At 46.7% G+C, this 18,894-nt stretch overlaps 1 protein-coding gene and 1 pseudogene across 1 annotated transcript; both read right to left on the reverse strand.

Annotated features, from left to right (window-relative positions):
• Positions 1–469: 469 nt before the first annotated feature.
• On the reverse strand, positions 470–1,637 carry LOC123996416 (annotated as a pseudogene).
• A 3,873-nt stretch (positions 1,638–5,510) lies between these two features.
• Positions 5,511–9,717, reverse strand: LOC123998219 (protein S100-A1-like). The gene is made up of 3 exons (XM_046303251.1): positions 9,559–9,717; positions 8,068–8,227; positions 5,511–5,779 (listed from the first exon to the last, which is right to left on the reverse strand). The coding sequence occupies exons 2-3, from the start codon at positions 8,206–8,208 to the stop codon at positions 5,615–5,617; spliced, it is 306 nt and encodes a 101-aa protein (XP_046159207.1). The 5' UTR covers positions 8,209–8,227; positions 9,559–9,717; the 3' UTR covers positions 5,511–5,614.
• Positions 9,718–18,894: the final 9,177 nt, after the last annotated feature.

Consider the following 18,894-nt stretch of genomic DNA (forward strand, 5'->3'; position numbering starts at 1 on the left):
GATCTGTACTGCACGTCAAAATATTGCTGTCAAGCTAAATAATAAATACCCTAAAGTTTGTTGGAAGCGGACCAGGTTAATTCACATTGATGCTCCAGTGCGTTTGTGAAGTCCCAAGGTGTTCGCCTGTGGCAGTGTTGGAGCAAAGTTCTGCAGGAGTAAACAACAACATATCTAGACGCTAGAGCAGAGTGATGGCTGCAGCACAGACAGAGGGACAGAGGCAGAGGGTGAGAGGAAAGGGAGGGAGGCTGGCTGGCCCTTAGCACCAGTCTGTTTGTACAACTCCTTGTCACTCGTTGTCATGACAAACATGGTTGGCTTGACAATGACATCACTGGAGTTGTCAAGAGCACAAAATGATCTGGGACCAGGCTTGTTTGTCCTGTACTCCACTGATGGATAGGGGTGGCTGTGTTCGTATAGGGCAGACTGTTCGTCGTGTGTCTGTGACCTTCCTCCTCCGTTATCACTTGTCCCGTAGAAGGTAAAACACCATGGGCTTCAGGTAATGTCCACAGGCGCAGGCAGCAGACATCAACCAATGGGAGCGGAAGCTGGGTGTCTGTGTTCACCACGCACTTTGTGATATGAGCCCATCCTCCTCTCCTCTTCAACCAGGAGACCAAGCTCTTGCAGACAAGCTTCCCCATGCAGTCTACGATGGTGTGGACCATTGCTGGGTGACCATGCCTCACGCAGTCCACGGCCAGGGCACCGGCTACCGCATACAGGGATACCACCTTCCCCCACGTTATACCAGTGGAGAACATCTCTGCAGCCACAGCCAGGAAGGCATCAGAAAACACCATACTCAACGGTGATGTTCAGCTGACGAGCTACGTTAGGGTAGATGTTGGGCTGCAGGTACTCCAACTCATCAACTAACCACATGAGGACAGAGGATACCTGTCCAAGCATCCCACCAGATGTTCAGCTGACGAGCTACGTTAGGGTAGATGTTGGGCTGCAGGTACTCCAACTCATCAACTAACCACATGAGGACAGAGGATACCTGTCCAAGCATCCCACCAGATGCTGACAGCTGATGCTTAGGTTTGGACCACCCTATCCCGGTTCGGTTCAGCCTGGAATGGATGTAGTCCCTGTATAGAGCCTTCGCCTGTAACACCAACTCCTTGTCTGTGGGGGAGAGGTCAAATACTTCCATCACTTCAGCCGCGAATACTGAGGAGCGACGCAACATCTCCATACCCCAGTCCCCAGCAGCAGTTAATGACATCTCCATACCCCAGTCCCCAGCAGCAGTTAATGACATCTCCATACCCCAGTCCCCAGCAGCAGTTAATGACATCTCCATACCCCAGTCCCCAGCAGCAGTTAATGACATCTCCATACCCCAGTCCCCAGCAGCAGTTAATGACATCTCCATACCCCAGTCCCCAGCAGCAGTTAATGACATCTCCATACCCCAGTCCCCAGCAGCAGTTAATGACATCTCCATACCCCAGTCCCCAGCAGCAGTTAATGACATCTCCATACCCCAGTCCCCAGCAGCAGTTAATGACATCTCCATACCCCAGTCCCCAGCAGCAGTTAATGACATCTCCATACCCCAGTCCCCAGCAGCAGTTAATGACATCTCCATACCCCAGTCCCCAGCAGCAGTTAATGACATCTCCATACCCCAGTCCCCAGCAGCAGTTAATGACATCTCCATACCCCAGTCCCCAGCAGCAGTTAATGACAAACAACCCGCCTGGCACTGGCCCTGATCCACCTCAATCTTCAACCTCGGTCACCGTGTGTGGTCCTCTTTGTCACCAGAATGCTACTTCTCTACTGCCCTCCCTCGGACTGAGGGCTTTAGAAGAGACTTTCGATTCCAGTCCTGTAGTCTACAGGCACACGGTCTGCGCCGACGGGATTATAGTCTACAGGATATCCACGTCTACCACTTGGTCATTACGCATATATTAAAACAGTTCATTCTCTGTTCAAAAACAAACAACTGCTGTGAAGTCTTCATGGTGTCAGTTCCTTACTGATAATAATATGATTTAATAGGATGTCGGTTCAGGTTCATCAATCTGAACCTGGACACATGGACAAGCAAACAACATTTAAGTAGAGAAGGAAGTGCACCCCAAACCCAATGGGGACAGTCCTAAATGAACCAATGTAGCTTACTGACATACATGGGGATGGTCCATATTAGAGAGAAATATTGTAGGAATATTGAACTATTGTCCAATCATTTGAAAAGGCTGTGTGATGAGCTGTAATAATATACATCCTGGAAACTTCATGTTGTTTTTTTCTTGCTGGTAAACGAATCACATTGCAGCACAGTACAATAGAGAAAAGGTACTACATGACTGTCAGTGACAAGAACTAAAATAAGTTGAATCAGATTCGCACACTCAGAAATGAGACTATCGTATGCGATGACCGGGGAACACCTTTTCAAACGTTCTCTTCTTGATTAGTAATTAAGTAATAGCGTTATTCGTTCGTCACCGATATGTCCCCCATGGCCAGAGGAGGAGGGCACACCATCAACCTACAACACAACCGTCCATTGATTACCATCCGGAACAAACACAAACACATTAGAATTCTACTTATGACAGGGTTGTTTGTATTCATTAGGGCACACCGAAGCAAAATGCTTTGCAACAGAAAATGAAAACGAGCGTTTCTTATTGGACAATTTCAGATAATCCCGCCCTATTTCAGTCATTTTTTCTGTTTGGTGCCCAATGAACATGACCCAGGACTAGGAGATAGATAAACCTCATACTTTACGGTTGGTCCAGTGAAGATGGGTTGGAGCTCAGCCATAATATCGTCTCCGTCATAAGAATCTTGGTGAAGGGATTGTTTAAAATAAATTGTTAGTTGAAAATCTGATTTCGAAGAAAGTAACAGGCGCAACTAATTTTGTTAGCTAGTCTCAAAAGGCTCTAAGATGCTAATCTTCCATGGAGAGAGGGCTCACCCTTTCTTTTGTTGCTTTGTTATAGTTGACCAATCTCCTGGCAGCTTCATCAAATGAGTTTGTTGGGGAACTTGTTGACATTTTGTTGAACGTGAGGTAACAGACTTGGTTTATTTAGCAAAAATATATGACAGAAAGGATTCTCCAAACAGAGAGTCGATGTTGATAAGTTTTGTAAACAAACATTCATCCATCTATGAACAGACTACTGATGTTAGTAACTGGCATGGGTTGTTCACAGTTTGACTGACACCTGTATGTAGAGCGTCTGCAGGCCTCGTACCTCCCCCGTGGTGGGTCATTTTGAACTAGGTGGGGAGCGGCAGACATTCCTCTGGGCTGGTCTGGAAGAAGAGAACGGGCAGCTTCCTCAAGCTGCAGCCTCACCTTCTCCAGAGTGTCCCCCTCAGGACTTGGGTAATAAAGCACTAGAACATCACATACTGTTAGGTTGGCTAAATTCCAGTAACTTTTGTAAAATTCCAAGGTTCTCCTGAAAACACAGTTGGAAGATTCCAGAAAACAGGAGGGGATAAGCAGGAGTATTACAATGACCAGCTGGGTCAGCATCCTGCCAAGAGTCCCTATTCTCACACTACTACAGTCCAGGATGATGCGGTCTAACTTGTAGCGAAAGATCCTGTGTTTTTTCCTGAGTGTTGAGTCATCGGGTATTTGGTCTCCAAACTGTACTTGACTTGCCAACACCACCTGATTCCTCCTCAACTGGTCATTTAGATTCAGCTGCCTAATTCATTTTTCAGCTAGATGTCAGGAACAGTATGTTTCTCAAAGGTAAACTTTATGATCCTGAACACACAAAAAGTAAGAGGGGACTTAGTCACAACACCCGACAAAAACAACTTAAGAACCCTATCTTGTTGAATACAAAACCACCCAGTAATGTAATTTTCTGCCTAGCAAAACAACCCACAAGGTTAACTTGAGAGAGCCGATCAAGTTGAGTCCTCAAAGACATTGTGACAGACTCAATAAAGCCAGAGTCCATGTTCTTTATAAGTCACTATCCTAAGGTGGTGTGTATAACAGCTCAGGATAAGACCCAGATGCAGACCGTTCAAAATAACTAGTTTATTTACACACAGGGTGCAGGCAAACGACAGGTCCAGGGCAGGCAGAGGTCAGTAATCCAGAGCAGAGTCCGAGAGGTACAGAACGGCAGACAGGCCCAGGCTCAGGCTCAGGGTCATTGTCAGGCTCAGGGTCAGGCTCAGGGTCAGGCTCAGGGTCAGGCTCAGGGTCATTGTCAGGCTCAGGGTCAGGGCAGGCAGAGGTCAGTAATCCAAAGCAAAGTCCGAGAGGTACAGAACAGCAGACAGGCTCAGAATGTTCAAAACTGGGAAAACTGCAAAACAGGGACTAGAGTGAAAACAGGAGTACAGGAAAACCGCTGGTAGGCTTGACTAGAGAAGACGAACTGGCAACAGACAAACAGAAAACACAGGTAGGAATGCACTGGGGTTAACGGGGAAGATGGGCAACACCTGGAGGGGGGCGGAGACAATCACAAAGACAGGTGAAACAGATCAGGTTGTGACAGTGGGTTTTTCCTTAAAATGTTATTTTCTAAGGAAAATCTAGCGGGCATCCTTTGTGGGTGTCTTTTAGGACCCTGTTTTAGTTGCTTTGCCAACTTTCAGTGTCTTTCATGGGTGTCTTTCAGTACCCGTTTGAAACCCATTCTCTTTTGGTTCGGGTGTTTAAGTGCCACCTTTCCGAATGTTATTGTGTTACAGCGTTAAAATTGATTACATTTAGATGTTGTGTCACTGGCCTACACACAATACTCCATAATGACAAAGTGGAATTATTATTTATAGAAATGTTGACAAATGAATTAAAAATGAAAAGCTGAAATGTCTTGAGTCAGTAAGTATTTAACTCCTATGTTAAGGCAAGCCTAAATAAGTTCAGGAGTAAAAATGTGCTTAACAAATCATAATAACTTGCATGGAATCTGTGTGCAATAGTGTTTAACATGATTTTTGAATGACTTCCATCTCTGTACTCCACACATACAATGACCTGTAAGGACGGGGGAATAATGGGACATTGTCTGATTGTCATGTTTTGTTGATGATTGTTAAATTGTAAAAATATATATATATATACAATTAGCTATAAGTTCCCTCAGTCGAGCAATGAATTTCAAACACACATTCAACTACAAAGAGGTTTTCTAATGCCTCGCAAAGAATGTCACCGAGTGGTAGATGGGTAAAAATAAAAAAGCAGACATTTAATATCCCTGTGAGCAAGAAGTTATTAATTACACTTTGAATGGTGTATTAATACACCCAGTCACTACAAAGATAAAGGCGTCCTTCCTAACTCAGTTGCCGGAGAGGAAGGAAACTGCTCAGGGATTTCACCATGAGGCCAATGGTGACTTTAAAACAGTTACAGAGTTTAATGTCTGTGATAGGAGAAAACTGAGGATGGATGGATCGTGACTGACACTGTCTATTCTGTCTTACACGTACGGGACAAATTACAGGCCAAATACAACACATGTGACAAACAGAGATACAGAGTGGGAAAGCCAGTGTTTATTCACAACAAGACTTATTTATAAAAATGACACATATACAAACAGATCTCTGCTTGTCTTTGTCCTTGTCCTGTCCTCCTTCACTTCTTGGCAGAAGCCTTCATGGTGTGGAGCTGGTAGATCTGTTCACAGGCGATGGAGAGGCCCACCACCAGGGAGACAAACTCCTCAAAGTTTACCTTCCCATCACCATTCTGGTCCAGATCCTTCATGATCTTGTCTATGGCGGCTGGGTCCTTCTGGGACTGAGAGGGAAGGAGAGATGAAGGAGATGAAGTGAGTGAGTGAGTGAGTGAGTGAGTGAGTGAGTGAGTGAGTGAGTGAGTGAGTGAGTGAGTGAGTGAGTGAGTGAGGGAGTGAGTGAGTACGTGAGTGAGTGAGTGAGTGAGTGAGTGAGTGAGTGAGTGAGTGAGTGAGTGAGTGAGTGAGTGAGTGAGTGAGTGAGTGAGTGAGTGAGTGAGGGAGGGAGGGAGTGAGTGAGTGAGTACGTGAGTGAGTGAGTGAGTGAGTGAGTGAGTGAGTGAGTACGTGAGTGAGTGAGTGAGTGAGTGAGTGAGTGAGTGAGTACGTGAGTGAGTGAGTGAGTGAGTGAGTACGTGAGTAAGTGAGGGAGTGTGTGAGTGAGTGAGTGAGTGAGTGAGTGAGTGAGTGAGTGAGTGAGTGAGGGAGTGTGTGAGTGAGTGAGTGAGTGAGTGAGTGAGTGAGGGAGTGAGTGAGTGAGTGAGTGAGTGAGTGAGTGAGGGAGTGTGTGAGTGAGTGAGTGAGTGAGTGAGTGAGTGAGTGAGTGAGTGAGTGAGTGAGTGAGTGAGTGAGTGAGTGAGTACGTGAGTGAGTGAGTGAGTGAGTGAGTGAGTGAGTGAGTGAGTGAGTGAGTGAGTACGTGAGTGAGTGAGTGAGTGAGTGAGTGAGTGAGTGAGTGAGTGAGTGAGTACGTGAGTGAGTGAGTGAGTGAGTGAGTGAGTGAGTGAGTGAGTGAGTGAGTGAGTGAGTACGTGAGTAAGTGAGGGAGTGTGTGAGTGAGTGAGTGAGTGAGTGAGTGAGTGAGTGAGTGAGTGAGTGAGTGAGGGAGTGTGTGGGTGAGTGAGTGAGTGAGGGAGTGTGTGAGTGAGTGAGTGAGTGAGGGAGTGAGTGAGTACGTGAGTGAGTGAGTGAGTGAGTGAGTGAGTGAGTGAGTGAGTGAGTGAGTGAGTGAGTACGTGAGTGAGTGAGTGAGTACGTGAGTGAGTGAGTGAGTACGTGAGTAAGTGAGGGAGTGTGTGAGTGAGTGAGTGAGTGAGTGAGTGAGTGAGTGAGGGAGTGTGTGAGTGAGTGAGTGAGTGAGTAAGTGAGGGAGTGTGTGAGTGAGTGAGTGAGTGAGTGAATGAGTAAGTGAGGGAGTGTGTGAGTGAGTGAGTGAGTGAGTGAGTGAGTGAGTGAGTGAGTGAGTGAGTGAGGGAGTGAGTGAGTACGTGAGTGAGTGAGTGAGTGAGTGGTGGTGAGTGAGTGAGTGAGTACGTGAGTGAGTGAGTGGTGGTGAGTGAGTGGTGAGTGAGTGAGTGAGTGAGTGAGTGAGTGAGTGAGTGAGTGAGTACGTGAGTGAGTGAGTGAGTGAGTGAGTGAGTGAGTGAGTGAGTGAGTGAGTACGTGAGTAAGTGAGGGAGTGTGTGAGTGAGTGAGTGAGTGAGTGAGGGAGTGTGTGAGTGAGTGAGTGAGTGAGTGAGTGAGTGAGTGAGTGAGTGAGTGAGGGAGTGTGTGAGTGAGTGAGTGAGTGAGTGAGTGAGTGAGTGAGTGAGTGAGTGAGGGAGTGAGTGAGTACGTGGTGAGTGAGTGAGTGAGTGAGTGAGTGAGTGAGTGAGTGAGTGAGTGAGTGAGTGAGTGAGTGAGTGAGTGAGTGAGTGAGTGAGTGAGTGAGTGAGTGAGTACGTGAGTGAGTGAGTGAGTACGTGAGTAAGTGAGGGAGTGTGTGAGTGAGTGAGTGAGTGAGTGAGTGAGTGAGTGAGTGAGTGAGTGAGTGAGTGAGGGAGTGTGTGAGTGAGTGAGTGAGTGAGTGAGTAAGTGAGGGAGTGTGTGAGTGAGTGAATGAGTAAGTGAGGGAGTGTGTGAGTGAGTGAGTGAGTGAGTGAGTGAGTGAGTGAGTGAGTGAGTGAGTGAGTGAGTGAGTGAGTAAGTGAGGGAGTGTGTGAGTGAGTGTGCTAGAGGCGTCACTACAGACACCCTGGTTTTATTCCAGGCTGTAGAGCGGCCCACATTTGGCCCAGCGTCGTCCAGGTTTGGCCGGTGTAGGCCGTCATTGCAAATAAGAATTAGTTCTTAATAACTTGCCTAGTTAAATAAAGGTTCAATGTAAAAAATAAAAATAAAAATAAAAAAGAGAGATAAGAGGAGGTTTGATTAACTTTGGGTGCTTTTTATTCTAATATAGTGACAGAGAAAAATCTGAAAGAAAGTGAAAGGGGGACAAGAAATACAGGGAAAGTATAGAGGGACAGTGAGATAAAAACAGAGAGAGAGAGAGAGAGAGAGAGAGAGAGAGAGAGAGGGGTGTCAGGGTTACCTTCAGGAAGCTGGCCAGTTCTGTCTGCATCAGTTCTTTCAGCTCCTTCTTGCTCAGTGTGTTGCAGTCACCGTCCTTGTCGGCATAGCGATGGAACGCCGTGATCAGGGACTCCATGGAGCGCTCCAACTCAGACGGCATGGCTACAGAGAAGGACACACTGAGGAGGGGAGAGAGGAAGGGGAGATGAGAGGGGAGATAGAGGGAGGTGGGAGGGGAGGGGAGAGAGGGAGGGGAGATGGGAGGGGAGAGAGGGAGGGGGAGATGGGAGGGGAGAGAGGGAGGGGAGATGGGAGGGGAGAGAGGGAGGGGGAGATGAGAGGGGAGATAGAGGGAGGTGGGAGGGGAGGGGAGATAGAGGGAGGTGGGAGGGGAGGGGAGAGAGGGAGGGAGGGGAGATGGGAGGGGAGAGGGAGGGGGAGATGGGAGGGGAGAGAGGGAGGAGAGATGGGAGGGGAGAGAGGGAGGGGGAGATGAGAGGGGAGATAGAGGGAGGTGGGAGGGGGGGAGAGAGGGAGGGGAGATGGGAGGGGAGAGAGGGAGGGGGAGATGGGAGGGGAGAGAGGGAGGGGAGGGGAGAGAGGAAGGGGAGATGGGAGGGGAGAGAGGGAGGGGGAGATGGGAGGGGAGAGAGGGAGGGGGAGATGAGAGGGGAGATAGAGGGAGGTGGGAGGGGAGGGGAGAGAGGGAGGAGGGAGATGGGAGGGGAGATAGAGGGAGGGGGAGATGAGAGGGGAGATAGGGAGGAGGGAGATGAGAGGGGAGGGGAGATAGGGGGAGGGAGGGGAGATGGGAGGAGAGGGGAGAGAGGGAGGGAGGGAGGGAGGGGAGATGGGAGGGGAGGGGAGATGGAGGGAGGGGGAGATGGGAGGGGAGATAGAGGGAGGTGTAAATTGAAGTAGCAGATACATATTCAGTACAGTGAGTGTCTTGATATCACTAATATGTTGACTAATGGTGAACTATCCCTTTGCAGAAAACAAATGAACAATGCACATTTAGGGAGGATGGGAGTTGGCTTTCTTTGTCTGTGTAAGCAGTCTTTGGCTGGTGTTACTTCCTGGCATTTAAACTGTGATCTTCCACTCCTTTACACATTCCTTCTATCTCAGACCCCTCCTCTTTCTTTTGGTGCCTCCCACATTCTTTGGTAACATCCAGCTAGGTCTAATAGAGTTCTAAAATGAAAACATTGCTTCAATGTTCAAAGGTTTTCTTAAAAATAGACTACATTATGTCTTCATCAGTAAATAGTATGGCCCGTCATCCTGCATAGCAAACCATAGAAGAACTGATTTTTGAATCAAAGCAAGCGAAGACTAATGAACATTATAGCCTACAAGTCTGCCTGACGAGACAGATCAGTAGCTAGTCACACTTGGAAACAGTTGTTACAGTTGTGTGAGACCTGTTTATTACACTAGATAACCGCCTCTGTTAAACCAAAGACACCAATAGTAATAGTAGAATAGGTGAAGAACGGTTACTTACCAAACAGAAGAGAGATGCTAACAGAACAGGGTGGGGAAGTAGGGTTCTGCTGAATATATACCAATGATGCTGAATCTACTGCACACGAACTGTGGGAAAGATTGTTCAGGAATGTATAAAGAACAGGCAACGCCCTTCTGATTATGAGTGTGTGTAGCCTATAGTGGAGGTGTGTGTGTGTGAGAGGGAGGGAGGGAGGGGGTTCGAGTTTAGACTTGATGTCTTTCAGTCCTCATCCTTGATTTCAACATGATAAAATAGACATGGATCACCTAGAATGTTTTCATAAGGCATTAACACACGGATCTCATTCACACAAATCTATACCAATGATGCTGAACACAGACGGATAGAGGCGTGACAAGAGTACTTTGGTCATGTATATTGGTCATGTTTGGCATCATCAGTTTAATACAGCATACAGTAGTCCTCCTGACCAGAAGAAAAAGTAATTGGCAAAGCATGTGTTCTTCTGACACCATTGTGATGGATATTCCAAGCTGATGTTCTGTTGCTCCCCGTCATTTAGTAGGTCGTCATGGTAAATAAGAATTTGTTCTTAACTGACTTCCCAAGTTAAATAAAGAAAGTATATATAACATAACAGCCAGTCACTGATAGTCATGAGACTCTCCTTCTTCTGGGTCTTGTGTTACACACAGTAGTATAAGTAGCCTTTCCTGCAGTCAAATGAACAAAGGCGCCCTCTAGTGGTCTCATGGGTGAAATGTTATTAATCATTTTCATAATTTCATAATTGATCAGAAATAAATACAAATTAAAACACAGAAAGTCTGGTGTTTCAATGTCAAACGGTGTTGTTATATTTCAATCTTATATGATGTATAAAAAGTGTAATATAGGGATGGAAACTCAAAATTGAATACATTTTAACTCTATTTCTGACACAAGCCTATAACCATGTGTGTTAGGTATATACTTTTGTTTCAAAGTAGATTTGTTTAAGACCACCAAGAAACAGTCTTGACCCTGATGTATCCCAGTGCAGTAATGGGCTGCCCCTTACCTCTTTCTATATCCAGATATTATTGACCTCTTCTTCTATCTTTCTTTCATTCTGCAAAATACACATTAACTAGTCGACTGTATGTGACTGTATTACAACACTCAAGTGTTAAAGAACAAGAAACATATGTATTTAAATTCTTACTAAATTATCAGTAAACTCATTAGTAAAGGTGTCAAGCATGACAAATAGCATATCAACTTCAAAGTCATTTCAGTGCCTGGGGACATCCTGTGGATTATGTAAGAGCGTACATCCCAGCTCCTCTTGGAGTATGTGGAGGTCTGAGATTCCTCCCCACCCTCCCTGCTTCTCTTACTGGACTGGGACAGCTGGTCCTGACAGATCTCTCTGGATCTCTCCATGTGTCTGTGGTAGGAGGGGTGGGTCTGCTGGTTCTCTCTGGATCTCTCCATGTGTCTGTGGTAGGAGGGGTGGGTCTGCTGGTTCTCTCTGGATCTCTCCATGTGTCTGTGGTAGGAGGGGTGGGTCTGCTGGTTCTCTCTGGATCTCTCCATGTGCCTGTGGTAGGAGGGTGGGTCTGCTGGTTCTCTCTGGATCTCTCCATGTGTCTGTGGTAGGAGGGTGGGTCTGCTGGTTCTCTCTGGATCTCTCCATGTGTCTGTGGTAGGAGGGTGGGTCTGCTGGTTCTCTCTGGATCTCTCCATGTGTCTGTGGTAGGAGGGTGGGTCTGCTGGTTCTCTCTGGATCTCTCCATGTGTCTGTGGTAGGAGGGGTGGGTCTGCTGGTTCTCTCTGGATCTCTCCATGTGTCTGTGGTAGGAGGGGTGGGTCTGCTGGTTCTCTCTGGATCTCTCCATGTGTCTGTGGTAGGAGGGGTGGGTCTGCTGGTTCTCTCTGGATCTCTCCATGTGTCTGTGGTAGGAGGGGTGGGTCTGCTGGTTCTCTCTGGATCTCTCCATGTGTCTGTGGTAGGAGGGGTGGGTCTGCTGGTTCTCTCTGGATCTCTCCATGTGTCTGTGGTAGGAGGGTGGGTCTGCTGGTTCTCTCTGGATCTCTCCATGTGTCTGTGGTAGGAGGGGTGGGTCTGCTGGTTCTCTCTGGATCTCTCCATGTGTCTGTGGTAGGAGGGGTGGGTCTGCTGGTTCTCTCTGGATCTCTCCATGTGTCTGTGGTAGGAGGGGTGGGTCTGCTGGTTCTCTCTGGATCTCTCCATGTGTCTGTGGTAGGAGGGGTGGGCCTGCTGGTTCTCTCTGGATCTCTCCATGTGTCTGTGGTAGGAGGGGTGGGCCTGCTGGTTCTCTCTGGATCTCTCCATGTGTCTGTGGTAGGAGGGGTGGGTCTGCTGGTTCTCTCTGGATCTCTCCATGTGTCTGTGGTAGGAGGGGTGGGTCTGCTGGTTCTCTCTGGATCTCTCCATGTGCCTGTGGCAGGAGCGGGGTCGTTCCCAAGTTAATTTACTGCATTTCCATACAGTTAGAAAACTTTCAAATGCTATTTAGAGAACAGCAAAAACAAGCAAAATGACCCCAGCCATTATCACCTTGGCTGCTGTAGGTTCATTCAGCTCAGTCGATCTACAAACACATAGTCTATTAGCTATACAATTGATTTAGTCAGAGTCAGCAGTAGCCTATAGGTCCATACTAACCTGTCATTTTTGTCATATAAAAACATATTTTTTGCTAATGTCTCCAGTCATATAAAGTGTCGTAGAATTGCATGAAATGTGTTTATAAACACAGAAAGAAAGGAGAAGAAAGGTACCTGACATAGCCTATAGCGTAGGCCTCCTCTACGCCAATACAGGGGCAGCCATGCATTGAACACTGCAGTCTTTTAACACAAACAGTGATTGAGTTGTATTATTAGCCTAAATGATCTAATCCTCTCATCACATTAGGAATAGTAGGCTTACTAGGATATTTTACATAAGTCTGCAAAAGCGATGACAGACAGATGCATGGAATGCTTTATTATAAAGGTGTATTTTTATGGTGAACATTAGCTTCCCAAAACCTGAAACACACGCGCTGCCTATAAGAGAGGGGAGAAGGACAGAGAGAGAGAGAGACCTGATTTAACTCAAACTAAACTGTCCATTGTACAGCAGAGTGGGTGTCCAACTCCAAACCCCCATAACTGAATAGATAGGAGCATGTCATGAGCGCACCACTTACATAACAGCGCTGAGAGCTCTCCGTACAGAACAGGGACCATATACACTGCTCAAAAAAATAAAGGGAACACTTAAACAACACAATAACTCCAAGTCAATCACACTTCTGTGAAATCAAACTATCCACTTTGGAAGCAACACTGATTGACAATACATTTCACATGCTGTTGTGCAAATGGAATAGACAACAGGTGGAAATGATAGGCAATTAGCAAGACACCCCCAATAAAGGAGTGGTTCTGCAGGTGGGGACCACAGACCACTTCTCAGTTCCTATGCTTCCTGGCTGATGTTTTGGTCACTTTTTTAATGCTGGCGGTGCTTTCACTCTAGTGGTAGCATGAGACGGAGTCTACAACCCACACAAGTGGCTCAGGTAGTGCAGCTCATCCAGGATGGCACATCAATGCGAGCTGTGGCAAGAAGGTTTGCTGTGTCTGTCAGCGTAGTGTCCAGAGCATGGAGGCGCTACCAGGAGATAGTCCAGTACATCAGGAGATGTAGAGGAGGCCGTAGGAGGGCAACAACCCAGCAGCAGGACCGCTACCTCCGCCTTTGTGCAAGGAGGAGCAGGAGGAGCACTGCCAGAGCCCTGCCACAAATGTGCATGTGTCTGCTCAAAAGGTCAGAAACAGAGGGTGGTATGAGGGCCCGACGTCCTCAGGTGGGGGTTGTGCTTACAGCCCGACACCGTGCAGGACGTTTGGCATTTGCCAGAGAACACCAAGATTGGCAAATTCGCCACTGGCGCCCTGTGCTCTTCACAGATGAAAGCAGGTTCACACTGAGCACATGTGACACAGTCTGGAGACGCCGTGGAGAACGTTCTGCTGCCTGCAACATCCTCCAGCATGACCGGTTTGGTAGTGGGTCAGTCATGGTGTGGGGTGGCATTTCTTTGGGGGGCCGCACAGCCCTCCATGTGCTCACCAGAGGTAGCCTGACTGCCATTAGGTACCGAGATGAGATCCTCAGACCCCTTGTGAGACCATATGCTGGTGCGGTTGGCCCTGGGTTCCTCCTAATGCAAGACAATGCTAGACCTCATGTGGCTGGAGTGTGTCAGCAGTTCCACCAAGAGGAAGGCATTGATGCTATGGACTGGCCCGCCCGTTCCCCAGACCTGAATCCAATTGAGCACATCTGGGACATCATGTCTCGCTCCATCCACCAAAGCCACGTTGCACCACAGACTGTCCAGGAGTTGGTGGATGCTTTAGTCCAGGTCTGGGAGGAGATCCCTCAGGAGACCAGGCTACGTGGCAGGGTAGCCTAGTGGTTAGAGCGTTGGACTATTAACCGGAAGGTTACGAGTTCAAACCCCCGAGCATGCAAATCTGTCGTTCTGCCCCTGAACAGGCAGTTAACCCACTGTTCCCAGGCCGTCATTGAAAATAATAATATGTTCTGAACTGACTTGCCCAGTTAAATAAAGGTAAAAAAATACAAATTAAAAAAAATCTGCCACCTCATCAGGAACATGCCCAGGCGTTGTACGGAGGTCATACAGGCACGTGGAGGCCACACACACTACTGAGCCTCATGTTGACTTGTTTTTAAGGACATTACATCAAAGTTGGATCAGCCTGTAGTGTGATATTCCACCTTAATTTTGAGTGTGACTCCAAATCCAGACCTCCATGGGTTGATAAATTTGATTTCCATTGATAATTTTTGTGTGATTTTTTTGTCAGCACATTCAACTATGAAAAGAAAAAAGTATTTAATAAGAATATTTCATTCATTCAGATCTAGGATGTGTTATTTTAGTGTTCCCTTTATTTTTTTGAGCAGTGTATAAACATCCCATGTTTTTTCTCTCTCCTAACCCAATCCCATGGTCATTTATATCAATAATGCAATGGCAAAACATTTAATAATTTTTATACAACCCAAATTCTTCCTATTTTCCTATTTCACTACCAGGAGTTTTATGCACATCCAAAATGACAACAAATGCTGCCTAAAATAATGTAGAATAGAAAGATAAAATAACGTAGAATACATAGATAAAATAACGTAGAATACATAGATAGAATAATGTAGAATACATAGATAAAATAATGTAGAATACATAGATAAAATAATGTACAACAATACATATATAAAATAATGTACAAAACACAGATAAAATAATGTAGAATACACAGATAAAATCATGTAGAATACATAGATAGAATAATGTAGAATACATAGATAAAATAATGTACAACAATACATAGATAAAATAATGTACAATACATAGATTAAATAATGTACAATACATATGTCACGCCTTGGTAATTGTATTTTGTGTTTTCGTTATATATTTGGTCAGGCCAGGGTGTGACATGGGTTTATGTTGTTGTATTTCGTATTGGGGTTTGTAGTATTTGGGATCGCGGCTGATTAGGGGTGTTGTATAGGCTTGGCTGCCTGAGGCGGTTCTCAATCAGAGTCAGGTGATTCTCGTTGTCTCTGATTGGGAACCGTATTTAGGTAGCCTGGGTTTCACTGTGTATTTCGTGGGTGATTGTTCCTGTCTCTGTGTAGTTTCACCAGATAGGCTGTTATTAGGTTTCACGTTCCGTTTGTTGTTTTGTATTTTGTATAGTTATTTCATTTGTCACTTTTTCCATTAAAGTCATGAGTAACCACTACGCTGCATTTCGGTCCGACTCTCTTTCTACAAACGAAGAACGACGTTACAACATAGATAAAATAATGTAGAATACATAGATGAAATAATGTACAATACATAGATAAAATAATGTAGAATACATAGATAAAATAATGTACAATACACAGATAAATAGGGATGTCCACTCAAGGGCGCCGACTGAGATGGCCGCCTCGCTTCGCGTTCCTAGGAAACTATGCAGTTTTTTGTTTTTTTACGTGTTATTTCTTACATTAGTACCCCAGGTCATCTTAGGTTTCATTACATACAGTCGAGAAGAACTACTGAATATAAGATCAGCGTCAACTCACCATCAGTACGACCAAGAATATGTTTTCCGCGACGCGGATCCTGTGTTCTGCCTTACAAACAGGACAACGGAATGGATCGCATGCAGCGACCCAAGGAAACGACTCCGAAAAAGAGGGAAACGCGGCGGTCTTCTGGTCAGACTCCGAAAAAGGGCACATCGCGCACCACTTCCCAGTATTCTTCTTGCCAATGTCCAGTCTCTCGACAACAAGGTTGATGAAATCCGAGCAAGGGTGGCATTCCAGAGGGACATCAGAGACTGCAACGTTCTTTGCTTTACGGAGACATGGCTTACTGGGAAAACGCTATCCAGGGCGGTGCAGCCAACGGGTTTCTCCACGCATCGCGCCGACAGAAACAAACATCTCTCTGGTAAGAAGAGTGGCGGGGGCGTATGCCTCATGACTAACGGGACATGGTGTGATGAAGGAAACATACAGGAACTCAAATCCTTCTGTTCACCTGATTTAGAATTCCTCACAATCAAATGTAGACCGCATTATCTTCCAAGAGAATTCTCTTCGATTATAATCACAGCCGTATATATCCCCCCCAAGCAGACACATCGATGGCTCTGAACAAACTTTATTTAACTCTTTGCAAACTGGAAAACATTTATCCGGAGGCTGCATTCATTGTAGCTAGGGATTTTAACAAAGCCAATCTGAAAACAAGACTCCCTAAATTTTATCAGCATATCGATTGCGCAACCAGGGGTGGTAAAACCTTGGATCATTGTTACTCTAACTTCCGCGACGCATATAATGCCCTGCCCCGCCCCCCTTTCGGAAAAGCTGACCACGACTCCATTTTGCTGATCCCTGCCTACAGGCAGAAATTAAAACAAGAGGCTCCCATGCTGAGGTCTGTCCAACGCTGGTCAGACCAAGCTGACTCTACACTCCAAGACTGCTTCCATCACGTGGACTGGGACATGTTTCGTATTGCGTCAGATGGGAATATTGACGAATACGCTGATTCGGTGTGCGAGTTCATTAGAACGTGCGTCGAAGATGTCGTTCCCATAGCAACGATAAAAACATTCCCTAACCAGAAACCGTGGATTGATGGCAGCATTCGCGTGAAACTGAAAGCGCGAACCACTGCTTTTAATCAGGGCAAGGTGTCTGGCAACATGACTGAATACAAACAGTGCAGCTATTCCCTCCGTAAGGCTATTAAGCAAGCTAAGCGTCAGTACAGAGACAAAGTGGAATCTCAATTCAATGGCTCAGACACAAGAGGCATGTGGCAGGGTCTACAGTCAATCACGGACTACAAGATGAAATCCAGTCCAGTCACGGACCAGGATGTCTTGCTCCCAGGCAGACTAAATAACTTTTTTGCCCGCTTTGAGGACAATACAGTGCCACTGACACGGCCTGCAACGGAAACATGCGGTCTCTCCTTCACTGCAGCCGAGGTGAGTAAGACATTTAAACGTGTTAACCCTCGCAAGGCTGCAGGCCCAGACGGCATCCCCAGCCGCGCCCTCATAGCATGCGCAGACCAGCTGGCCGGTGTGTTTACGGACATATTCAATCAATCCCTATACCAGTCTGCTGTTCCCACATGCTTCAAGAGGGCCACCATTGTTCCTGTTCCCAAGAAAGCTAAGGTAACTGAGCTAAACGACTACCGCCCGTAGCACTCACTTCCGTCATCATGAAGTGCTTTGAGAGACTAGTCAAGGACCATATCACCTCCACCCTACCTGACACCCTAGACCCACTCCAATTTGCTTACCGCCCAAATAGGTCCACAGACGATGCAATCTCAACCACACTGCACACTGCCCTGACTCACCTGGACAAGAGGAATACCTATGTGAGAATGCTGTTCATCGACTACAGCTCGGCATTCAACACCATAGTACCCTCCAAGCTCGTCATCAAGCTCGAGACCCTGGGTCTCGACCCCGCCCTGTGCAACTGGGTACTGGACTTCCTGACGGGCCACCCCCAGGTGGTGAGGGTAGGCAACAACATCTCCTCCCCGCTGATCCTCAACACGGGGGCCCCACAAGGGTGCGTTCTGAGCCCTCTCCTGTACTCCCTGTTCACCCACGACTGCGTGGCCACGCACGCCTCCAACTCAATCATCAAGTTTGCGGACGACACAACAGTGGTAGGCTTGATTACCAACAACGACGAAACGGCCTACAGGGAGGAGGTGAGGGCCCTCGGAGTGTGGTGTCAGGAAAATAACCTCACACTCAACGTCAACAAAACTAAGGAGATGATTGTGGACTTCAGGAAACAGCAGAGGGAACACCCCCCTATCCACATCGATGGAACAGTAGTGGAGAGGGTAGCTAGTTTTAAGTTCCTCGGCATACACATCACAGACAAACTGAATTGGTCCACTCACACTGACAGCGTCGTGAAGAAGGCGCAGCAGCGCCTATTCAACCTCAGGAGGCTGAAGAAATTCGGCTTGTCACCAAAAGCACTCACAAACTTCTACAGATGCACAATCGAGAGCATCCTGGCGGGCTGTATCACCGCCTGGTACGGCAACTGCTCCGCCCTCAACCGTAAGGCTCTCCAGAGGGTAGTGAGGACTGCACAACGCATCACCGGGGACAAACTACCTGCCCTCCAGGACACCTACACCACCCGTTGTTACAGGAAGGCCATAAAGATCATCAAGGACATCAACCACCCAAACCACTGCCTGTTCACCCCGCTATCATCCAGAAGGCGAGGTCAGTACAGGTGCATCAAAGCTGGGACCGAGAGACTGAAAAACAGCTTCTATCTCAAGGCCATCAGACTGTTAAACAGCCACCACTAACACTGAGTGGCTGCTGCCAACACACTGTCATTGACACTGACCCAACTCCAGCCATTTTAATAATGGGAATTGATGGGAAATGATGTAAATATATCACTAGCCACTTTAAACAATGCTACCTTATATAATGTTACTTACCCTACATTATTCATCTCATATGCATATGTATATACCGTACTCTACATCATCGACTGCATCCTTATGTAACACATGTATCACTAGCCACTTTAACTATGCCACTTTGTTTACTTTGTCTACACACTCATCTCATATGTATATACTGTACTCGATACCATCTACTGTATGCTGCTCTGTACCATCACTCATTCATATATCCTTATGTACATGTTCCTTATCCCCTTACACTGTGTATAAGACAGTAGTTTTGGAATTGTTAGTTAGA

The sequence above is a fragment of the Oncorhynchus gorbuscha genome, linkage group LG15, assembly GCF_021184085.1.
Source record: "Oncorhynchus gorbuscha isolate QuinsamMale2020 ecotype Even-year linkage group LG15, OgorEven_v1.0, whole genome shotgun sequence".
Taxonomy (NCBI): Eukaryota; Metazoa; Chordata; class Actinopteri; order Salmoniformes; family Salmonidae; genus Oncorhynchus; species Oncorhynchus gorbuscha.

Bases quoted from the DNA above. Each gene is read 5' to 3' on its own strand.
- LOC123998219 (XM_046303251.1), bottom strand. From the start codon at position 8,208: ATGCCGTCTGAGTTGGAGCGCTCCATGGAGTCCCTGATCACGGCGTTC. The intron at 5,780-8,067 runs GTAACCCTGACA...CTTCCCTCTCAG, and splicing joins AACTGGCCAGCTTCCTGAAG to TCCCAGAAGGACCCAGCCGC.